Here is a 19,984-nt window from a genome sequence, read left to right as displayed (position 1 = left end):
TCACCATTTCTGGAGATGCTGAGAGAGTTTTTATGTCCTGGCTCAGGGTGTCTTCTAGGCTTTTCTCATAACTTTGTGGAGTGAATTGCTAGGTTGTGCGTATTTTGCAGAGACCGTGATTGGCAGGTCGTGAGTATAGATGTTAAAGAGAGGTGGAGCCAGGAGTGATCCCTGTAGGACACCAGTTTTAAGGTATTTCAGTCTGCTTCGCATTGACTTGCTGGTGATGCGCCATGGCCATCTCTATGCAAGGATTACATTATCTGTAATGAAAGTCACTGACTTTCCATTTTGAGTATCTTAAGTTGAGGTGGTGTTGAATAAATGGGAAAGCCTTAGTCTATTGTTTGCAACTGGGTATTTTCAACACTCAAACATACTAGCTTTTTCAGAAATTTTTCTTTGCAGTTGATGGACACTTGGCTGTTTGCTCAAGCATTTTTTAAAGCTTTTATACTTGTTACGTCCAATTGTTGCCTGTAACTACAGCTCCAATACGAAAGTCCAACCATTCACTGAATATTCCTTTAACTAGGTGTTTACAGTTTTGTTTTATCGGCAAAGTTTTCTCTGACGATAAAGTAAACCAGTGCCAAGATATTTTCTTACAAAGTAAACCTATTGCAACCTAGCTTGCGTGTAAGCGATAATACCAAAGTATTTTGCTCGTCTTCCGAGGTGTTCAAAAATAAAATCGTCTTGAAGCCGATTAAAAAAATCATGGATATTTTACCGTACCTTATTTTATACTCTGTAATACCATTGCATGAATTTTCGCTAGTCACTAATAAGACAAACTTACCACTGCAATGTTTCTTTGTGACTTACTGTCAATACTTTAAAAGGGTTTGTATTTGTTACACAATAACACTTGTAAATAGTACTGTCATGTTTTAGCCAATTTTTACATTGAAGAAAATTCGGAAGGTAACAAAAACCAGACACGGTTGATCCATTGAGATAAAGTTACCACCGCTCTATCACAACATAAATTTTCCTTGTTTTAGTTTAACACAACGTGGGTAGTTTGACAAAAAGCAGCTTCAACAGTTCGTTTTGTAACAAAAGCATTGAACTCAATTTCTTGGGCTTTTAGTTTTTCGTGAAGTAATGAAACCGACTAGAGAATACATGACACCAACAAACACAATCATACTGGCAAGATGCCATGCAAAAAATATTGTAGCAAATGTAGTGTTTTCATGTGACGTAGCATCCCATCCTTTTTTTCTTGGAGGGTACAATATAGTAGCAATCTGAAAATATGTAAAATTCATAAGTGCAGCAACAGCAGAAAATTGGTTATATTGTGTCAAACGCCAAGTATCACACAATATGAGGTTGAGATGCCTCATATTTTATGTATTTTTATCATCTTAAAAGCTTCACAAAAACTGTATAATATTGTTGTAGTGTTATTTAAGCACAGTTGTTACCTCCACTAGTGTTGAAGATAAACATAAAGCTTTGTGGATGGTTTACTTTTCTGTAATAAACAGTGATGTTGTTTGTAGTAAAACTAGTAAGACACAAGAAAGGCAAAAAGTATTTGAAGCATGTAGGAAATGCTTACCTGACAAAACCAAGACCCTTGCACCAACACAGTCGTTGTGAAAAATAACTGCAGCAATATTTCGAGCTGCGAGTAATCAAATCTTGATCTGTGTGAGTTGCTGCGTTTTACAAAGTTCTCCAGAAGCCTCAGCTGACGATTCAATTGGTGAGTAATTTCGTTGCCATTGTGATGATTGCTGGTTCCCAAATTTTCATGGTCATGATTATCACTGCTATCCAGGGATGTGGTTTCAAACTCTGGACTCAAAAGCTTAACATACTCTTCGTCATTGGCACTAGCTGGACTTGAGTCATTCTTTTTTCCTATTTAAAATGGATATATATATATAATCTTTGTAATTGTATGCTGTTCATTATACATAAATCATTTATATTTCATTCTTAGCATCTTTTCAATACAAAATCAAAGCGCGATATTACTTATGTCAAGTTTTATGGGTGAAAAACAGTTGTTCGATCACTCATTACGGTAATGTGCAACTTTTTTTTGAATTTTTAATTTTCCATTATCTAACCCTAACAGACGTGAATGTTACAGTTGTATCAATCGTTTAAAACATGACAAAAGAAAGGTTTATGTGTCTAGATTTTTTGTGTACTGAAATAGTGTCATTTCCATTCCAAAGATATACCCAATTTTTAAAAGTTATCTTCTGAGTAAAAACATTGAGAGTCTTGCAAAGCTGAAAAATGGGGTTGGCAATTTAACGTATTAGAGAACAACTACACCTACACGACCAGTCAAGCTGGTGCGAGAGAGAAGCCCAATTACGGATCAAAAGATACGATGCCTGGAAATTCAACGTTTAAAATAAATGTATGACAAAGTCCAATTTGAAATTTTTGTGTTGCAGATCACGACTTCGGGTAGGCTGTTGAACCCTCTTCAGTACAACTTTATAAACAGCATAGTACTGTAAAATTTACAGCAGTTCACTTTAGAAAATGGCTAAAATGTTATATGGTTGCCAAGAAACAAATTAGTCTGCGAAATTAATCTGCGAGCAGTAATGATGAAATTTTCAGGCAAATTATGAAGGTAATTAGGTCATACATTATAAAAGTGAAATGAGAAACATCAGGGAGGGCCGGAAGGGTTCTGGGGACGGCAAGCCATCCTTGCACAAAAGTGACGCAAAATTGTCTTAAGTGAACTTGAACTGCTGTAAATTCTTGTAAATCTGTACGAAAAACAAATTATTTATTTTTAAGTAGCTATCCAATCCACAACATTCAAACCTTTGGAACTTAAAGCATCCACGAAGCAAAGCAAGAACAATGATCCAGCTCCTCCCCAAATGGCAAATATTAGTAAAACATGAATTCGTACATCAAGATCTTTTCTCCCGTGGGTGTGAAAAACGAAAAGATAGCCTTCAATGAAGCATGCCAGTGCTAAAGTGAAGTACTGCACTCCTGCGAGTTGTAAGTATCCACTAAATTATTTTAACTAAACCAAACATTACTGCATGAGGATAATATTGCAAAATGTTCCAGAAAAATTTGGTACAATGTATTTTGTAACTTTGCTCTGCCTTGGTACCTTAAGGTTGAAAGAAGAAATGGTTCATGTCGTCTTCAAACTTATTGAATCATGACATTAACTCACTCTACCACTAATAACTCTACCTCAGGATGTTATTATAGCACAGGACAAAGTTATCGTAACTTTCCCACCACCTGCCCCAACTTTTGGACTTGATAATAAAAACCTGTTTCAACAAAAAAAAGTTCGAATACCTATGCTTGGTAACTGAAAACTTGCCTTTATTGAACTGGAATATAGTGAAGCCAGTATACAATACATGTTCATCTCTAATCACATAATTAAAACTGGATGTTTTGCTATGGTATGATCGCATGCTCTCAATGGGTATTAAACCATCGGTCAATGTCCATCATCAAGGTTGAGGGTACATATTTCACAAAACTTTGCTGGAAAAGATACAGTTGCTCACCAGAAATCAACCTTCAAGTAATATATCGAAACTATTCTTTTTTCCATGCATAATTTTCTTTTCCTTAAAACAGTTGCTTATGTTTTGCCATTAAAAATAATAATTTACCAAAATAATTTCATACCTCGTGGTGTCCAGTTTGGCAACCTTTGCAACAACAAATCTGCGATTCCAGCAAACATAAAAAACGTGTACATGGTACAGTGGGACCAGATATTCCCATATAAGTAATCACCCTTTGAATCTGTGAGGTGGAAGGCTGGCCCACTGTCGGTAAATTGCTCAGCAAAAATTCCTGAAAATGTTACTCTTATTTTGTAACGAATTTATGTTCACGGAAGGTATTCTTAATTTTAAGATCAAGCCACAACCCCAATGAGATAAAAATGTACTTACTGATATTTGTTTATTTCCCATATTTATTTAAGTTTTATGCAAATGAACAATTTCAATGCGAACTTTTTGCTCTTGGATTAGCAACTTAAAATATTGCTATTTTAATTATATTAGACAGCTTTTAAATATCTACAACAAAAATTTATGTTTTTTTGCTTTACTAGTACAAGTGTTTAGTTTTTACTTACAGTAATATATTACCCACCAATCAATGGCAAAATAATTTTTGCTCCTCCCTCAAAAGTGTCGAGAGTACAACATGAGCATGTGGTTCTCTTGGGTCTTTTTGTGAAATATCTGTGGGGTAACAGAAACTTTAGTGTAAATTAGCAGATTGCTTTAGCCTGACATGATTGTTTTATTTATCTTTTGTCATTGTTGTGTTTTCTTTTGTTTTCATTTTCTTACGTTCATAATTCACAATCAACAAGTAAACTTAATGAAACATTGTGACTCAACCAGTAAAATTAGCGTACAGTATAGTTACAATTGCACTGTTGGCACGTGTAAAAACGATATGAAAAAGGATTATTTTGCTAGCCTGGTACCATTGGCGTCGATGACTGACGAGTCCAGCCAATTCTTAAAAGGGGTCAAGTCCCCGCTAATTGTGAAAGCGATTTCTGAAAGTTTCCGATTTTCAGTCTAAACGACTATGATGCACTATTTGTGGACCCACATGTCGGTTGTCGGTCTGTCGCGATTATCGTACGAGTCGTAATAGTCGTAATCTTGGCTGTAATTACGCAACGTTGACCGAACACCCAGGAAGACACAGCCTTCGAATTTGGCGTCGGCAATAAATGCCAAAGTAAAGTAATCGAACAAAATATGGATTGAGTCGGCAAAAAATTGCCAACGCAAATTTCGAAGACGGTGTTAATTGCAGAAACCCAGTCAGCACATCAACTTTTTTTAAATTGATTTAAATCAGGACTGTAAACGTTGAATCAATGTAAACAAAGGGCTGATGTCCGTCAGCAATTGCTGAGTCGAAAAGCGTGTCCAGTGGCAGAAAGAAAAGTTGTAACTTGCGGTGTGAGCGTTGATATCATTCCAAACAGCAAGAGAAGTGCACCCTTGAAAGATCAAAACAATTGAGTTCAAACAAAGCTAGGTCAGTGAAGTGTGCGATGAATACGATCTTGACGTGACGTTCTTGAAGCAAAGATACTCGTAATGTGTGAGAATTCAATCGAAAAAGTGATAAAAGAAAAGATGTGTTTCTCGGCAGTTGAGTGTAGCAAGAATTGGCAGCGATAGACACGTGTTTCGCCCTTGAGGCTGGGCTCATCAGTATCGCACTACTAATTCATGCCATGTAGTTCTCAACCGCTGCTTTTGTCAGTCAATTGAATCCTAACCTTTGTGGAAAGAAAACAACTAAACTAACTGTCGCCAAGGATATGCGCAGTTGAGAAGAAGCTATCTTCCTGGCGTCAGCACTACCTGACTACTCACTATACTAGAACAGCGAGCATTGTGTTTCGCTAATCATACCCGGTGTAGCCTCCTCACTAGCCATCAAGACTTTTCCAAAAACAATTAATTTTTGGAAGAGTGCGAATTAGTGGTGCGATACTCATGAGCCCAGCTTCATGGGCGAAATACGTGTCTATCGCTGTCAATTCTTGCTACACTCGACTGCCGAGAAACACATGTTTTTGGGAAAAGTCTTGATGGCTTGTGTGATTCAAACTAATAAATTTCTTGCGTGGCACCTGGCAATTTTTCACGAAACACCGAGTGCCAATCACTAACCTAGCCAACCAATATCATTGTTTTAAGATTGACTGTAGGGGAGATAGCCCAACAGTGCTCAGTTTTTCTGAATATTTGAAATTTTTCCTCAAAAGCCTGTCAATAATATTGACTTTTCTACGCTATGTCTTAGTGAGTACTATCTTTTTGCTATTTATTGATAGTTTAGTGTAAATTCTACGATAAGCAGCATTTGCATAATGGCAATATAAAAATGCTTAAAAAAAAGTGGGCACTGTAGGTGTAGGACACGAATACCTAGCACTGCCCATGTAGGGTTCCCACAGTGCCCACTTCCTGTAAACACATTGAAGAACACTGTAGCAATTCCAATATTGTCGAAACGATCTTTCTTTTTGTGAGCAGTCTACTAGTAGCCTACTAACTAGCATGAAAAGCCGGAAGCATTTCTTTCCAGAATTTTTATTTTTGTTCCAACATTTCGGTATTTTTTTATTGAATTTTACAGCAAGTTCGAATGCCAGTATTCTAGCTGTCTTGGTCGTGTAGCCAAAGTTCACAAAGCTCTTGAAGATATTCACAAAGCTCCCTCTCTTCTTCGTTGGAGAATATTCTGTTAACGGTAGCCTATAGGCCTAGTTAGGTTGATAGTTTTTCGGTGCTAAAGTTTCTAACTCATTGTTGGTGCACTTTTGTAAATAACGCCTCAGTGTCTACGACAGGGTTACTCAACTAATCTTAACAAAGGTCCAGTTTGACAAGTTGAATATTTTTAGCGGTCCGGTGAATAAGTTATTTCACACGCAACCACGAAAGTTAAACTATCTGTACCAAATCACTTTTTTAGGTAAAATGTAACTTGAATTGGATTTCAGAGAAAGTGTTGGAGTCTGAGAGTCGAAACCCCCCAGCAACAAGGATAATCACAGTAAAACTTGCTTCCCTCCTAGTAGAAAGCTGTTTGAAGAAGCCCTGAAACGTGGCAATCAGGATATTCTTCCAAAAGCTCAAGGTCCACCATCAACACCTAAAAGGTCCGGATTCGGACCGCGGTTCGCCAGTTGAGTAGCCCTGGTCTACGAGGAATGCCGAATTCTTTGGAAACAGAATTGATAGACTTTCTATTGGTACAGACTTCTTTGCAAGCTCTTTTAATGATTTCCGGAGAATGTTTGACCATTTTCTTAGCCATTTTTCTAATTAAGGTCACTCTGCAACAATAGGCAATTAAGTTACACGTATACACTTATGTAGTCAAGGGAGAAAACTGAAAATGGAGAACCGTAAAAGCGTTTGATAATGTAGTTTTGATCAAGCTAATACGGACTATCTATATCATACCGAGTTGTCAGCTAACAATTTTATTCTGCAAGGTTCCAACAGTGCCCACCCTGAGCACTGTTGGAACTATCGTTGGTGGGCACTGTTGGCACCGACACCATTTTGAACAAAACAAGCTGTAACTTCCTAATTGCTGCAGTTATGTCTAGCCAAAACGTAACATATAAGACTATGGGCTACCTATTCACAATGGCATTGCTAAATATCTGATATAGTTAATGAAGAGTTGATGAGCACGGTTTTCCTTTTTACGTAAAATAATAATAATTTCTATCAAATTTGACATCCTTTTGAAGCCAGCTGCCTGTCTTTAGCTAAGCCTTCAAGTTGTGACTGGAGTATCGTTGGTCACGTGGCAATACCTCAAACTCGTTACAGCGTTAAATCAGAATGCATTGTCGCCAAGAATGGAGGTTGAGCGCTGTAGGACACCGGGCACTGTTGGAGGATCTCCTCTACCTGTCATGGAATATTACGTAATGAGAACGATGTACGCAAAAATAAAACAAAGGATCGCTTAAAACAGCTCTGTTTGCCTAACCCTGAAATTATTTTCCAAAAAGCTGTTATTTTGTAACGTGAGCGTTGCATATTGAACAACCGTATAAAGTTTAGAATCGACAAGATAGTCCGGTTGCCAAATCCACTTTTTTGGCTGAACCTGGAAATTTTATGCTAAGTTTTTTTTTTTATTGATTTTGGTAGCCTAGGGTCTACTCTTTCAGAATCTGCCGGGTGCACTCCGAGCATCCTTGAGCGTTTTGAGAAATTCAAGATGGCGTCCAAAATGGCCGCCGTTTCAGATAACTCCCTATAACTCAGTTAGTATTTGACCTAGGATGATAATTTTGGTGTCTAACCATATGTTTTGAGGGGCAAGGAATCCATTGAAACTATTTATTTGACTTGTTGGGGATTGCATCATGTAGAAATGCAATAATGCCGCCAATAGGGCTGCCATATTACAAAATTCAAACAAAAACAAACAAATTCACTTGTATTTGGTCTAGAATGATAATTTTGGTGTCTATTCATATGTTTCGTGGACAAGGAATCCATTTCAAGGATTAAAACAGTTGCATATGAATTACATCACAGCAAAATCCAAAATGGCTGCTGATGTATTTGCCGAACACTTAACCTACTGTAAATTTCTTAATCTCGAACTCCCACTATGCTACGTAATCACTTTGCTTTCTGGCTGGCAAGCGCGAACTTGCGTCTCAGCAGGCTTGTAAGAAAGATCGATACAGTGTTCTCTCTTTCGAAGCAGCAGTGCTTGTTCTAATTCAATGTTCCAGTTATAAGCAGTCAGACTGTCAGAGAAGTAAAATGAAAACTTTGTGAATATTTAGTTAGGATGAATGATGATTATGCTTACTTCTGTTTGTTTTTCAATTTAAGAACGTTAGTTACTGTACAGTATATCATAGTGAATTAAACTGATCTTTGAGTGCGCAAAAGAGAGAATTTCTCAAGCTTAGGCCACTAACGGTACGTACGAACCTTCTTTGTTGTGTATTTGTGGTGCTTCGATCATACATTTGTGACTATAACTCCGCGTATCGTTAATGCAGATTCAATTTCGAAACTATCGAGATCAATTCGGAGACTCTTGGGCTATGACGGACCATATTCGGTAAATACCCTGTATGCATTCCCACTTTCGTGTTAATTATTCGTGATGAAATCGTACCTGAGTGCCTTTATTTATCTATTTTAGAAAACCGTCCTCCAGCACGAGGTTAGAATTGAAGGAGAGAAAATGCGTCTTCAATTGGAAATTCAGCTGTGACGACAAATCAGAAAGACTTACTGAGGCAGGCTCTGCCAGAATTCAGAACATTATTAGATGTAGCAGGATCTACGATGACGATGTACACATTTCGCTGCAGGAAAAACTTGAGAATAATGCTAACTTAACCATTGACTGCCATAAAAGCTGTGTTTCTAGTTACACATCCACTCATCATGTTAAAGGGTTTAATAAGCGAAAACATTCCCAAGAACCATCATCCTATATTCCCCCAAAGACAAGGCGACAATCATCGGCTTGTGGAAAGTTTGATCTCCTTCAGGACTGTTTGTTTTGTGGAGAAAAATGTGAACTCCAGAAAGACAGTAAGAATCCATCACGTTGGAGAATGGCTTATAAATTCAGACAAATACTCAGTCCAGATAGAAAGACGACCCTGAAGAAATCGATCTTAGAGACATGTGTTGTTCGAAATGATTACTTGGCTGAACAAGTTAGACTCCGCATTCATGGGATTGTGGGTGATCTCCATGCTGCTGAAGCAAGATACCACACAGACTGTCGAATAAGCTTTCTGTCTCTCGATCACGTAACAATTGCAGCAGCTAAGTCAGATAAACTTAAACAAGATGAGATCGTTGCCCCATTGGAGATCAGCCATGGTGGTGTAGTGATCAGGAGGGCGGACCTTTCAACTAGTCATGAGGAAGCGGAGAATATCATTGTCCAACTGTCTGCTCGAAATAATGAAGAGAGTGGTATAACTGTGATATCCGATGACACTGACGTTTTCATTCTCTTGCTTCATTATTATCACGCTGGAAGCATGAAAAATCGTATCACCATGGAATCACCAATTAAGGAACGCACAGTCATTGACATAGGAAAAACCGTAGAGAAGCATGTTTCTTTTGTGAATGAACTCCTGCCAGCCCATGCTCTTACTGGGTGTGATACGGTAGCATGCTGCTATGGGGTTGGCAAAGGTACTGCATTGAAGGTTCTGAAAGATGGTCACTCATTGTCACTTTTAGGGGTCTTTGATTCTCCCATAGAATCAGTGATTGCGCAGGCAACCACATTCATGTCAGCTTGTTACGGCCAATACACTACGAGTAAATCAATGTCCGAAACACGCTGGAGGATATGGGCATCCAAAACGGGTCGGGCCTCCGTGGTACCACCAAAACTTTGTTCCCTTCCTCTTACAAGTGAGGCCTTTAAAGAGAATGTAAGAAGGGCCCATCACCAAGCCATTGTGTGGCGTTTACTGGAAGACAGAAATCCGCCTGAACTTGATGTAGAAATGTACGGATGGGTGAAAAACTCGAAACTTAAAACGCTACAACCGGTTCTCCTTCCCGCAAATGTTGAACTCGCCCCAGAAACTGTCATGCGCATGATCAGATGTGGATGCAAGAGTGACAACCCCTGCAAAACGCTTTCTTGCAGCTGCACAAGGGATGGTTTGAAATGTACAATATTCTGTGCTTGTTATGCTGCAGGTTGCAGCCAGACTCTTACTTAGCATTTTAATCAATTGGACAACGTCACAGATTTGTGGACTAGGTGACTTAATGATGAGATGATAACAACAACTGACTGTCCTGTGACTGTGAGAGAGGCTTGTACATTACCAATAAATGGTAACATTTGTGATAACTAATGGTGACATTTGTGAGTGATGTTAGATGGTATTTCACAAGCAAAGTCGCAGAAATAATGATTTTCTGTACGTATTTCGCAAATATATCAGCAGCCATTTTGGATTTTACTGTGATGTAATTCATATGCAACTGTTTTAATCCTTGAAATGGATTCCTTGTCCACGAAACATATGGATAGACACCAAAATTATCATTCTAGAGTCTAGACCAAATACAAGTGAATTTGTTTGTTTTTGTTCGAATTTTGTAATATGGCAGCCCTATTGGCGGCATTATTGCATTTCTACATGATGCAATCCCCAACCAGTCAAATAAATAGTTTCAATGGATTCCTTGCCCCTCAAAACATATGGTTAGACACCAAAATTATCATCCTAGGTCAAATACTAACTGAGTTATAGGGAGTTATCTGAAACGGCGGCCATTTTGGACGCCATCTTGAATTTCTCAAAACGCTCAAGGATGCTCGGAGTGCACCCGGCAGATTCTGAAAGAGTAGACCCTAGGCTACCAAAATCAATAAAAAAAAAAACTTAGCATAAAATTTCCAGGTTCAGTCATTAGTTAGGGCAATATATGACAATATATGACCTTACCCCAAAAAAATTGCAACAAAAGGTTTTTCAACTGATTTGATTAGTATTGGGTGTCAGTATTGACATATTCAAAATCTTAAGCGATCCAACTTCCGGAAAGTGGTTATTTTCAAGATGGCCGCCAAACCATTAAAATAACAGTAAATTGACCATAACTCGGTCATCATATGACCAAAACATGGAGTTTTGGTGTCTATATCTAGGTTTTTATACCCTGTGAAGTCAATGATACCATTCTCAGAATTGTTGAATTATCTGATAGCCTATAAATTCAATATGGCAATCTAAGATGGCCGCCAAACCAATAAAATAACAGTAAATTGACCATAACTCGGTCATCATATGACTAAAACATGTAGTTTTGGTGTCTACATCTAGATTTTTATACCCTGTGAAGTCAGTGAGACTATTCTCAGAATTGTTGAACTATTTGATAGCCTATAAATTCAATATGGCAATCCAAGATGGCCGCCAAACCAATAAAATAACAGTAAATTGACCATAACTAGGTCATCATATGACCAAAACATGTAGTTTTGGTGTCTATATCTAGGTTTTTATACCCTGTGAAGTCAATGAGACAATTCTCAGAATTGTTAAATTATCTGATCGCCCATAAATTCAATATGGCAATCCAAGATGGCCGTCAAACCAATAAAATAACAGTAAATTGACCATAACTCGGTGATAATATGACGGAAACATGTAGTTGTGGTGTCTATATCTAAGTTTTTATACCCTGTGAAGTCAATGAGACCATTCTCAGAATTTTTGAATTATCTGATAGCCTATAAATTCAATATGGCAATCTAAGATGGCCGCCAAACCAATAAAATAACAGTAAATTGACCATAACTAGGTCATCATATGACCAAAACATGTAGTTTTGGTGTCTATATCTAGGTTTTTATACCCTGTGAAGTCAATGAGACCATTCTCAGAATTGTTGAATTATCTGATAGCCTATAAATTCAATATGGCAATCTAAGATGGCTGCCAAACCAATAAAATAACAGTAAATTGGCCATAACTAGGTCATCATATGACTAAAACATGTAGTTTTGGTGTCTACATCTAGATTTTTATACCCTGTGAAGTCAAGGAGACCATTCTCAGAATTGTTAAATTATCTGATAGCCTATAAATTCGATATGGCAATCCAAGATGGCTGCCAAAACAATTAATAATGAACAATAACAATGTATTGGTCGTCGTCGTCGTCGTCTGAGCTTCTGGGGCCGAGGGTCTATCCTTTTACCACCCCAGATTCACGATGTTCCCGGACTACACTGGAAGACTGCCAGTCTTTAGTTTCATCATCCATGACGCGCAGACCTTCCACTCCGTTAGGTGGCTTGAAGATGGTACAGTCATTGATGATGTGGTCTGCGGTCTGTTCCTTGGCACCACATTCACAGGAGGAGGAAGAAGCCATTCCCCATTGGTGCATGGTTGAGCGGAAAAGCCCGACGCCCGTACGGAGACGGTTGAAGCGCACCCATGCCTGTCTCTGTAGTGACAGGCCGATGGGGTGTATTGGTAATGGTTATTAAAATAGAATGTATTGGTTATTAAAAACCAGGTGAATTTCTATATACTGTATATTTGAGTAAACTAAGCAAGCATAAAGAGTTCATACGATGTGGTTATGTACAGTAGACTCTTGACATAATCAGCGTAAAGAAAGCATATGGATCAAGTATTACTAAAGCTCATCGCTGTCACTCTTGATGTCATCGTCTGTAATTATGTGATTGCTGTATTGGTTGACACATGAACCAGTTTGGCATGGTCCACATCCAGCATGGCATGGTAGCCCATATCTCCGGCAACTACAGTGAAATGGACACGATACCAAATATCCTTGACGTTGAATCACAACCGGTGAATGCATGAATGAAGAGGAGCTGTGAGCAATGAGCATAGGCTATATCTGGCCCGGTGATTGCCTTCAGTTTGTTGATGTCGTGTATCTTGGTTGAGTAAGCTTTGTCGGAGCGGAAGTAAAGGTCTTTAATGTGCGGGTCAGTGTTAGCATAGTATAGTAACAATATTAAAAGAGCCGTGTCTTCACCAATTAAAGTCGTACCATGTCGATGAGGGCTGTCCATCTGCCGTTTTGACGATGTCAACATCTGCATCACCTGGTGCGTTGATCACATTGCAGCTTTTATTTCTCAGTTGAGCAGAAATTAGAGAAATTAATCCTTCCTTGTTGGAAGCTCGAGACAAAAACTGCTCCTTCTTTCCAATGAACTTGGTGTCTGCAGTAAAGTGAACAACCGGGTGGACGTTCATGCCGCGTCTTTGATGGGTATTGTCTTTGATAGACGGACCACCATATCCATCAAAGACCACCGTTGCTAAGCGATAATGACGAATGGTATAATCTGCATACGACTGTACAATAGACCCACAACTGTCTCCAGCTTTCCATAGCACTCGATGCAACAAGAACCCCGCCAGCAAGAACGTAGTGATCGGTTTTCGGGGCAGATTTTTTCACTACTTCATAATCGCCTGACGTCACACTGCTGGCATGTTCTGTGATGGCGGGAGCTATTTGAGACTTATCGGCTTCTCGGAAAAAATGTCTAGCTTCAAACAAGGCGGGTTGGCATGTATTGAGCTCGTGCTTCATCACTTCCTGCATGCAGAGATCACCTGTTTGATTACGGATCTTGGAAACAAAGCTATGACCGTTATGTTTGGCAACGATGGCAGTAGTAACCTGGAAACACAGCGCTGCAATACATTGGTCAAGAAAATTACAACATCCAAGTCCTTTGTTCAACCTGAACATTTGCCACCTACACCATCCTCTACCAAATTCCACTGCCTCAGAGTTTACTACCAGATTATGGTCTGGATGGGTAGGCTACTGACGATGGTGTGGATGCTCTAGACTGGGGATGCAAAGTAGACAATAATCAGATGGTTCCAATCATGACGGACATGAAAGCTGCCCCGGACAACCTACTGAAAATGATACACTGCAATTGCGAATCGTGTCCACCTCACTGCAGTTGCCGGAGGTATGGGCTACCATGTCATGCTGAATGTGGACCATGCCAAACTGGTTCATGTGTCAACCCATACAGCAATCACATAATTACAGACGATGACATGGAGAGTGACAGCGATGAGATTTAGTAATACAGTACTTGATCCATGTGCTTTCTTTACGCTGATTATGTCAAGAGTCTACTAATGTACATGATCACATCGTATGAACTCTTTCTGCCTGCTTAGTTTACCCAAATATGTATAGAAATTCACCTGGTTTTTAATAACCAATACATTGTTATTGTTCATTTTTAATTGTTTTTGCCAGCCATCTTGGATTGCCATATTGAATTTATAGGCTATCAGATAATTCAACAATTCTGAGAATGGTGTCATTGACTTCACAGGGTATAAAAACTTAGATATAGACACCAAAACTAAATGTTTTGGTCATATGATGACCGAGTTATGGTCAATTTACTGTTATTTTATTGGTTTGGCAGCCATATTGGATTGCTATATATTGAATTTATAGGCTCTCAGATAATTCAACAATTCTGAGAATGGTCTGATTGACTTCACAGGGTACAAACACCTAGGTATAGACACCAAAACTACATGTTTTGGTCATATTATGACCGAGTTATGGTCAATTTACTGTTATTTTGTTGATTTGGCAGCCATCTTGGATTGCCATATTGAATTTATAGGCCATCAGATAATTCAACAACTCTGAAAATGGTCTCATTGACTTCACAGGGTACAAACACCTAGGTATAGACACCAAAACTACATGTTTTGGTCATATTATCACCGAGTTATGGTCAATTTATTGTTATTTTGTTGATTTGGCGGCCATCTTGGATTGCCATATTGAATTTATAGGCCATCAGATAATTCAACAACTCTGAAAATGGTCTCATTGACTTCACAGGGTATAAAAACCTAGATATAGACACCAAAACTCCATGTTTTGGTCATATGATGACCGAGTTATGGTCAATTTACTGTTATTTTAATGGTTTGGCGGCCATCTTGAAAATAACCACTTTCCGGAAGTTGGATCGCTTAAGATTTTGAATATGTCAATACTGACACCCAAAACTAATCAAATCAGTTGAAAAACCTTTTGTTGCAATTTTTTTGGGGTCAAACCATATATTGCCCTAACTACATACTTCTGCCGGACTAAGAAATCATCAAATTTGAATCACAGGCAAACGCAATTCGTAATTTTACGCCGTCACTCAACGGTGACTCGCCGTTAAATTTAATTACGCCGTTAATCAACGTTAAATAAACGAGCTAAAATTGCCACAGCACGATCCGACTGTAACCTTTGTTAACAAGACATTTGGCGAAGCCAACTTTGGAATTTCAAGAAAGGTAGCTTGTGCATTCGCGTAAACAAATCAAAACCGGCAGTTTTCTGACAAAGTTGTTAATGATGACAAATAACTGAGAGGCCCAGATTCACCCCCTTCTATCTCAGACCCGAGAGGGCGCCGCCCATACGCTCCCGCGTAATTGACGCCTATGCTTGGTACTATTTTATAATCACAAGTAGAACTCCATTAATGCCAAAAACTACAATACTCTATAGTCTCTAATACAGCATACTAAAAACTTTAGTACAGCTTCAAACCTTATTATTGCCCAAAACAGACGCCAATGACATTTAAAACTTGCCCACTCAAGCATCACAGAAAATCGGACTGGTCAGAGCTGTTTTTTTCATTACAAAACTCTTTCCTGATTTTTGTTAACTCAATACGCAGCTCTGTCTATCAAACCGGGATCTCTCTGAATATGGTATATACTTACTTGTATGGATACTTGAAACACAACCACAATCCATAGAGCAGAAATATCGTTCCAGGAAGTATATGTCCCATAAAACTCCCCATCCTTTATATGAGGTCTTTATCGATGTATCTTCTTACAATGTATTTGCTTGCTTTTATTTGAAGTTGAGATAGTAATTATATAGTACAGTACCGTAGCTAAGTTTTAGTCAAGACAGTGAGTTACGCAATTTTAGCAACATTGCTAGCATTTTCAAGATCCCAGAGATATCTACGAGAAATCTATTTGGTGTCAGTATAGTATATGATTAACATTTCAATGAAGATCTGTGCATAAAAAGAATCTACTTCAATGTAAATGGAGTTTTGGTCATTATGACGGTTTGGGTTTGCACAATGCACAGTCAAACCTGATTACCAATCTATGCTGAAATTTGGGAATTTCCTACAGCCTATTACCTTTTCTGCTCTGACAGTAATGCTCAACACCTGAGACATCATCCTATTATGTTTATTGAATGTTATATTGTGTAACATCATATCCATATAGTCTGTAAACGCTCCTTCAACATGACAGTGAGTATGTTGAATCGATATGGAAACATACTTATTACTGTTATTTATTAACACAGTTTGAACTGGTTTTAGAGATATGGAAATGGAAAGTCATGTAGATCACATACTAGTTTTTACTAGGCTATCTTTATACTGCTGCAGATTATTTTCGTGAATATACATCACATACGGTGCTATCCTGGGACCGTCTTCATGATTCTGAACAATAAAAACTCATGATAGGCCTAATGCATGAAGTGCTTTACTTTGTATTTCATTTGATCACTTATTTTTTGATAACTGATGTAATTTTCTAAAGCTTGACTACCTGGCACATGCGCGTTTGCAAGCCTGATAATTGTCATTTAAAAACCTGTTCTGATGACTGCACATAGGGTCCCAAGCGTATCACATAAAGCCAGCGCGACTATTTAGCCCTAATCGTTGTACATAAAATCCACATTAAAGGGTCGTTGATTTGGCAGCATCAAAACGTTTCAGGTTTTCTTTCATGCATGCTTTGAACAACTAATGTCTTGAATGTGCTGAAATAGTGCACGGGCACCTGAATTATTTATACGGGTGCATGTGAGAGTGCTGACTGGGCTAAAACCATGGCTAAAACAATCTGACTCTCATAACCTGCAAGTAGAGATCGACTAAGCATTGGCGACAAACTTTTGAGAAATGTTTAGCCAGTCATGAACCAGGGCATTTTGTGCGAATGTTACTACATTCATGTTCAGCATCTAACGAAGGTTTTTAGTTGTAAAATGGTTTCTAACGTTTTTGTCGGTGCCTGCAGGCTAGGTTACTACGAGATGTTATCATTTTCAACATCTCGTACTTAGCCTAGTGTTCAGCCACTAGAAGAATGCAGGAATGATTAAAATACCTGGTTAACAGTCTCATTCTGTATGAAGTTTTTCAGTTGTTACAATTTACGAGAATTTCTATTATTATTATGTAGTATTACTTCCTGTTAGAAAGCTTAGGACAAAAACGTAGTTAACTCATTCATTATTTCATCACTTAAGTGTCATTTTTACATTGATTCAACGTCTGCAGACGTTGAATCAACGCAAAAATAACTGATTTTTCTGTCTGGACCACGCGCTGTGTTATTGATTCTAAGTTTTGATTTTATTACACCAAGTGTTTGTAACCAACTTGGGCTTCCGCCGAATGTTGTTTCACGTTTACCAAAGCACAGAAATGAATATTCGTCGGTAACAACCTGAAAGAATTATACTGTAACAACCAACAAGCATTTTTTGATGATAACACCGTCACTTTTGATCTATCATCTAATCTAAGCTTGCGTTGTTACTAAAATATGACCTTTGCTAAAAGTTGTGTACATAAATCTAGTTTTTTGAGCCATATAGCCTACATTATTTTCTGACATCACAAGCTTACAAAGCAAAAGTCTGAAAAGAACAGCATTGAAAATGGTGGACCTAGTTAGAAGAGAGGCTATTTCCAATTTGTTGTGCTATTCTCAAAACACACACATGATACAGCACCAATCGAGTGATGGTTCAGCCAAATTTGCGTACTCTTCGTTAGAAAGAAGGTTCACCCAAGCGTAGTTAGCAATCTCCCGTTTCACATCGCTTCTATGTCGTCAGATGTTGAAGTGGTAAAAGTAGAGAATTTTTGTTTGCTTAAAACGTCTCATGTTGGCACACATTAAAGCGCACAAAGCGTCTTCTCGCGCAATTGAAATGAACGACCCTGCGTCTTTGGGAATTCGCTCCAGAAAGAGATACAAATATTTTCTTTTTCTCTCTTTAATGTACAATTTAATGAAACCAAGCAACCTTTTTCGTTTTAGACGTGCTTTAAAATAGATAGCAAGTCTATGATAGCAAGTAAGCTTACTGAAGCAATCCTTGCAAGTTAACACACTTTTGGATTGCGACGCTGTGGATATTCAACCTAACAATTTGACAAATGCTTGCCATGTAATTGAAAGTCATTCAATTGTGTTTCGAGGAAGGTATAAATTGATCACGTGCCTGCACGCGAGTGAAGCAGACGCTTCTTACATGTACGTCTAATAAACGTGCACGATACGTAAATTAACGTACGTTGCAGCACTAGTTGCAATGTTTATCTGAAGAAAGTGAAAGTAAAAGCAAGAATAAACAGGTATTGTTGCTTTAACTTTCATCAGATGAACGTTGCAACTAGAGCTACAAACATAATTATCCTGATGAACACCCAAGCCTTTCAGTATACAATTAACGTACTGTTGCATAAAAACTTTTATTATGCCATTTACTTTCATGTTTCCTACTCATATATCAATATCTTCTCTGATTTTGTACGTAACACGATTTGAATTTTAAACCCGCAAGCCATGTAAAATACGCCTTCAGGCCCTACTTGAAAACCCCTGCTGTCTTTGAGAAGTGAGTTAGTTTAACATTATCGTTTATTACAAACGCTTTTGATGGTTCAATGAGACAAACAATCAATCGTTTTAATGCTTTTGTTTAGTTAATTCCAAACGATAAAGTTTTGGTAGAGAGTTTGCTTTGTTGAATCATAGACAAACAAAACAAAGTGACTTTAGCGGGTTTAACATGTTTTATTACGAAGAGATATAACATAATTAAAAAATCAACTCAAACGTTTTCGACACTTGTGTCTTTATCAGGAATTACTTAAATCTGCAATATACATAAAATAAAAATTAGGATAAATCTGATTATGCACTAACTGTAACAACACTCCAGACTGAAAAGCACAAACTGAACAAGTGATACGAGAATGATTACGAGTAAATTATACGGTTGGAATCAAATCACATGAGCTGTGAAGACAGTGAAGTACATGTATGATTGTAAAGTACAGGCATGTGACAAAACAATTAGAACACACACACAAGGAACGATGAGCCACAGGCGAATAACTGCCTGTTAAGAAACGAATTATTACGTTTGATTCTTAAGGCTTCCATGATTTTAGTCTGAAATTCTGATCTGTCTCGAGAAGTGATTTTAAATAGGTCGATCGAGACATTGTCAGTGTGCACTACACAAGAGGCGATGTGCTCTTTAATTGCACTTTTGGTTGTTAAGTTTGAGTGCTCCCCAGTCCTTGCCAAAGCAAACAACTAAACTTATTCACAACATTCGAAGAAAGAGCAAAGGGGTAGGCGACTTCAGTTGAAAATATTGGTGCGCTTTAAATGTTTTACACACAGGATGAATGTAACATGAAAATTTCTTTTTTATAAGTTTAGCTAGATTTTTTGCAAAACTTGTTGAATCTTTTCCTAAAAAGGGTATACTGTACTAATAAAATAACTAATATCTACTTCTTCAGGCGTGTCCCTTGGTTTATCAGTCATAAAAGTGTTTAAGATGTTAAACATGTTTTTCAATTTTTTGATTTTTTTCTGAAACAACTGATCATCAGAACTGAAATCGCCTACTCCCTTTGCTCTTTCTTCGAATGTTGTGTATAAATTTAGTTGTTGACATACATTGGTATGTCAACCAAACATCTGTTGGCAAGGGCAGAGGAGCACTTAAACCCAAACTTAACAACCAAAAATGCAATAAGAGCACATCGCCTCTTGTGTAACGTACACTGA

General features: G+C 38.0%; 2 protein-coding genes across 3 annotated transcripts in view; one reads left to right on the top strand and one right to left on the bottom strand.

The window, feature by feature from the left end:
• Positions 1-842: 842 nt before the first annotated feature.
• Positions 843-16,135, bottom strand: LOC145765269 (transmembrane protein 45B-like). Of its 2 annotated transcripts, XM_082577068.1 has the most exons (6): positions 15,842-16,135; positions 4,135-4,226; positions 3,658-3,828; positions 2,815-2,991; positions 1,574-1,878; positions 843-1,256 (listed from the first exon to the last, which is right to left on the bottom strand). In XM_082577068.1, exons 1-6 carry the CDS (start codon positions 15,922-15,924, stop codon positions 1,077-1,079), a joined length of 1,008 nt encoding a protein of 335 aa, XP_082433194.1. In that variant the 5' UTR covers positions 15,925-16,135; the 3' UTR covers positions 843-1,076. The 2 variants fall into 2 exon arrangements, with proteins under 2 accessions (XP_082433194.1, XP_082433195.1); XM_082577069.1 differs by lacking the exon at positions 4,135-4,226 and having other exon boundaries at positions 15,842-16,134.
• Positions 2,914-19,984, top strand: part of LOC145765268 (uncharacterized) — a 46,588-nt gene continuing 29,517 nt past the window's right edge. The window contains exon 1 of the mRNA XM_082577067.1: positions 2,914-3,000. The gene's annotated coding sequence lies outside the window, so the exon portion shown is untranslated. The remainder of the gene's footprint in view (positions 3,001-19,984) is intronic.

This window comes from Aplidium turbinatum, chromosome 2, assembly GCF_918807975.1.
Source record: "Aplidium turbinatum chromosome 2, kaAplTurb1.1, whole genome shotgun sequence".
Taxonomy (NCBI): domain Eukaryota; kingdom Metazoa; phylum Chordata; class Ascidiacea; order Aplousobranchia; family Polyclinidae; genus Aplidium; species Aplidium turbinatum.
Note: the sequence above shows the minus strand (reverse complement) of the source record. Positions and strands in the feature narration are given on the sequence as shown.

What these genes read in the sequence shown, in the direction of transcription:
- LOC145765269 (XM_082577068.1), bottom strand. Translation starts at nt 15,924, where the DNA reads ATGGGGAGTTTTATGGGACATATACTTCCTGGAACGATATTTCTGCTC. An exon ending in AATTATTTTGCCATTGATTG is followed by an intron (nt 3,829 to 4,134) that starts GTGGGTAATATA and finishes TAACATTTTCAG; the next exon opens with GAATTTTTGCTGAGCAATTT. An exon ending in GCCAAACTGGACACCACGAG is followed by an intron (nt 2,992 to 3,657) that starts GTATGAAATTAT and finishes TACAACTCGCAG; the next exon opens with GAGTGCAGTACTTCACTTTA.